We start from the raw sequence: 4805 nt of genomic DNA on the forward strand, positions 1-4805 counted from the left end.
GTATCATGGCCCCAAAAGTGCGAAATTGTCATCTTCTCATTATTTTCTATCACCATTTCATGTGTAGTTTTTTTTGTTTTTCTATCTTTCTCATAGTAAAAGTCAACTATGACTTATAATTAACAACATTAGGCCTTACAAGTTGCATCTAATGTTATGTTATGTTATTCCGTTAGGCCCCATGACAACCTGCAGGTTGACTTGTTCAATTTCGATCAAATTGAGGCCTGTAGAATTGAAATTTTGGAACATGTACGCTATCAGCAATTTGGTTTATTATTATTATAAATGTAACATAACATGTCATATATATAAAGTTCAACCACCAGAAACCAGACACTAGGAATTAGAAAGACCAAAGGCGCCGCAGCTTGTAAGCTTGTGTTGTTAGTCAAGGGAACCAAAACCAGTGGATTCCATGGTTTTTGCTCCTCTTACAAGTTCCATAATTTTAAACCTTGGATATGACAAGACAATTCTTCTTCATTGGTGCACTATATATATTCCACAGAAACCAAACCCATTTCGGCACAGCAAAAAGAGAAAAGTACTTGTGTGTTTGTGAGTGATTACTAATCAAAAAGTCAATCAAGGAGTTTAAAAGCAAAGTATAAATGGCTTCAACCACTGCTGGAAAGGTCATACGCTGCAAAGGTATTTTATTTATGCTACAATTGTACTTGTTGCGACGGTTTTATTTTATTTATTGTTGCTCTTTTTCTTTTTACTGCACAAATGGTCCAACTAAGGTATCACATCCATTGCCTTTCCTTGTTGCATGCCTATACCTTTTTATGAGTTATTTGTGGAGAGTGTACTTTAGATGGTGAAGTCTAGAATTATAATTATTGATTAGAATTAGATAATCAATAATTGAAATTTTAACTAGTTTATAATTTGTTATGTACATGCATGTATTTTACATAATATCAATTTTTCAATTAATCATTATATCTCTGCACTTTACCCTGTACAGTTAGAAAAGCCAGATTCATGTATACTAGTTTAACGTGACCATATTCATCCGTTGCCATTAGTGAAGTTAAGCAGACATTTGTCTACAGGGAAACACAACACATATCACAAAATATCCTGAAAGTCTAAGTTGTGATTATCTTTTCACAGTTTTTTTTTTTCGAATTTTCCTCCATGTTTTCTTTACAACCTTGTGCAGTGACGGATCCAAGATCTTAAGTTAGTAGGTGTAAATTATAAAAAATAAAATTAGGGGGTTCAATTATATAAATATAGATAAAATAAAATACAAAAATATAAAATTTTATTTATAAATTTGATAAATTTTAAAAAATGAGGGAGTGCAAGTGCACCCCTCAAATGAACCTAGGTCCGCCACTGCCTAGTTGCTACTGTTGTGCCATGCAAATATCAACTTTCTTCAATTGCATGCATTGGTCTTATCTGCTTCTTCATAATTCACATAATGTTATCTTTCTGTGTAACTTTTAATGTTGATCATATAAGATTAAATAGTCTTCTTTAGTCCCTTATAGCAAGATAGTAGTGCTATAAATTTGTAGTTCTTCATAATTCACATAATGTTATCTTTATGTGTAACTTTTAATGTTCATCACTATAAAAAGTCATGTAACTTTATAATCTTGATCATACATTTTACTCAATGTTACCGCATTTGCAGCTGCGGTAGCATGGGAAGCTGGAAAGCCATTGGTGATAGAAGAAGTTGAGGTAGCTCCACCACAGGCAAATGAGGTTCGTATCAAGATCTTGTTCACCTCACTCTGCCACACTGATGTCTACTTCTGGGAAGCCAAGGTAATCAATTCTTCTAATTTCTCAATATTACTATTTCTCTAAACTATAATTAAAACATATGCTGAAATTGTTAAATTGGATATTTTACAGGGACAGACACCTTTATTTCCACGGATATTTGGTCACGAAGCAGGAGGGTATGCACAATTTCCTTTTGTAAAACAACAGCATGTTTCTTAATCTCAATGTTGATCGTATATATATATCTTATGTTTTCAATTCAACCTTTGTTTTTTTCTCTTTGCTTTCAGAATTGTGGAAAGTGTTGGTGAGGGTGTGACGGATCTCAAGCCCGGTGATCATGTGCTTCCAGTCTTCACTGGGGAGTGCAAGGAGTGTGATCATTGCAAATCAGAAGAAAGTAACATGTGTGACCTCCTAAGGATTAACACCGACCGTGGAGTGATGCTGAATGATGGCAAGGCAAGGTTTTCAATCAATGGACAACCAATATACCACTTTGTGGGAACCTCCACTTTCAGTGAGTACACTGTAGTCCATGTTGGTTGTGTTGCCAAGATCAACCCTGCTGCCCCACTTGACAAAGTTTGTGTTCTGAGCTGTGGAATCTCAACAGGTTAGAATAATTACATTTTTCTCTTTTGGTCAATTGAAGAATTTCTCTTTCAATTAACAATGTCATTGGTTTTAACTTTTAATATTGAAGGTCTTGGTGCTACATTGAATGTTGCAAAACCAAACAAAGGTTCATCAGTGGCTGTATTTGGATTGGGAGCCGTGGGGCTTGCTGTGAGTTGTCTCTTCCTAAATAATATGAAATTTTGGTGCATACAAATTTATTAACTGTTTTTTCTTTTACATTTTCTGTAGGCTGCCGAGGGAGCTAGACTTGCTGGTGCTTCCAGGATAATTGGGGTTGACTTGAATTCTAAGAGATTTACTGAAGGTGAGGGAAACAGTTAAAAAACCTTGCACTAGCGCACACATACACCCATATATATGCGCTTGGAAGAGTTTATTTGAACTTATATGGAAGTTGCTTATAATCTTTCTAAAAGCTATTTTTAGCTTTTTCTGGTAAATAACATATTTTGAAACTTTAGTTTTTAACTAAACCAAATGGTATCGCGTGATCCATGTTGCTGAGTTCACCTAGTGGAATAAGGCTTTGTTGTTGTCTAGTAAGCTTGAAAGCCTCACATTTGATAAGAATTTATAAACTAAATGCTTAATTAAGCTATCTATCCAAACACATTCATAAGCATCATTATCATCTTGCCATTAAAGATATTAAATAACTCTGCATTAATTCTTTTTCTGAATGTCTTTAATCTTGTCTACAGCTAAGAAGTTTGGAGTTACCGAGTTTGTGAATCCAAAAGATTATGACAAGCCAGTTCAAGAGGTTTGTCACCTACTATTGACTGACTATTCATGAAATAATACATAGTTTTTACAGTAACTTGAATCTCTTCAATTCATTTCAGGTGATTGCTGAAATGACTGGTGGGGGAGTTGACCGAAGTGTTGAGTGCACTGGAAGTATCAATGCTATGATCTCTGCATTCGAATGTGTGCATGATGTAAAGTTCCTCAAGCTTCTTCTCTAGTCATTTGACTTTTCATGATTTTAACTGCAGTGCATCAATGCATGTCTTCAAATGCGAAGTCCTAAATTCCCATTCTGACTTCCTCTGTAAAACTTTGTAGGGATGGGGTGTTGCTGTACTTGTTGGTGTGCCAAATAAAGATGATGCTTTCAAAACTCATCCAATTAATGTCTTGAACGAAAAGACTCTCAAGGGTACTTTCTTTGGCAACTATAAACCACGTTCTGACCTTCCATCAGTGGTGGAGATGTATATGAACAAGGTTAGTTGGTTACAAGTTACATCATCAATGAGAAGAATACTATTTGATTTGGAACTAGTGACTCGCTTTTATTTTATACGCATCCACACATTAGTTGAGATTGGAGATTCTAAGGGGCACGAAATTTGGTTTATCTGTGGTAGAAAACCATCTTAATCATGACAGCATGTTACATGTCACATTCTCACCTGATCAATCTCACATTCTCACTAATTTCAATTTTTTTACCTTGTCATCGTGGTTAATGATTGCAGATAAGAGTGTTTCTTTAGTCAAAACATGTTGGAAAAATTGTACATTGATACTAATTTCCATGTGAAAAGTAGCTTTTGTTGACTAAATGACACTTTTGTTGGATTTAGACAATAATGAGAATCGTCAATCTTTTCTCATTGCTCATCAGTGGGAAACTTGTTTTTTCTACTCAATACTTCATGTCAACCTTTTTCCACCGCTCCTCACTAGGAAGCTTACTCTTTTTCTTCTTTATTATTTCAAATGTGACAGGAACTTGAACTGGAGAAATTTATCACCCATGAAGTACCTTTCGAAGAAATCAACAAAGCTTTTGAATACATGCTTAAAGGGGAGAGCCTGCGTTGCATAATCCGCATGACTGAATAGAATTTATATAAACAACTACTTTGAGTATTGGAAATAAAATAAATTAAAATGAAATATACTTGAGCATGTATGTAGTTGTGGTCACTGTAACAAAACATTCTTGAGTTTTGCTTTAAATTTCATAGGGAAGTTATTGTATCTCTTGTAAATCTCATGCGTTTGTACCAAATAAAACAAGCTTCTCATGTATGCTGTATTTTTATACAAGTATGTATGCATAATACTCCTATTGTAACAAAACATTCATATAGTACTTCATTGTTGAGTGGATTGAAGTTGAAAATATTTATGTTGGAAAAGTCTATTAAAAATCTCTTGAATCCTATTGTTACCTATTATGAGTTGATTACTGCTTTTTTATGCAAATAATAAAAGTTTTATTACTTTTTACCTCTCTAAAAATGACCCAATAATTGGAAGCTAAAGCTTCTTCCAGTGGCCAATGCACTGTGACTGTCCAAATGTTGCGGCGTTTTCCAATTGCCAAAGCAAGAACATTTCACTGTTTCAGACCATGCTTATATGGGATTGAGAGTCTAAAAATTCTTGTTGGT

The 4805-nt window shown here is 34.4% G+C and overlaps 1 protein-coding gene across 1 annotated transcript; it reads left to right on the top strand.

The window, feature by feature from the left end:
• Positions 1 to 355: 355 nt before the first annotated feature.
• LOC100783318 (alcohol dehydrogenase) lies at positions 356 to 4436 on the top strand. Its single transcript, XM_003523184.3, has 10 exons — positions 356 to 654; positions 1658 to 1794; positions 1885 to 1931; positions 2046 to 2371; positions 2462 to 2544; positions 2626 to 2701; positions 3099 to 3160; positions 3243 to 3338; positions 3466 to 3627; positions 4135 to 4436. The coding sequence occupies exons 1-10, from the start codon at positions 615 to 617 to the stop codon at positions 4249 to 4251; spliced, it is 1146 nt and encodes a 381-aa protein (XP_003523232.1). The 5' UTR covers positions 356 to 614; the 3' UTR covers positions 4252 to 4436.
• The last annotated feature ends 369 nt before the right edge of the window (positions 4437 to 4805 follow it).

Source organism: Glycine max, chromosome 4 (assembly GCF_000004515.6).
Source record: "Glycine max cultivar Williams 82 chromosome 4, Glycine_max_v4.0, whole genome shotgun sequence".
In the NCBI taxonomy this organism is placed as follows: domain Eukaryota; kingdom Viridiplantae; phylum Streptophyta; class Magnoliopsida; order Fabales; family Fabaceae; genus Glycine; species Glycine max.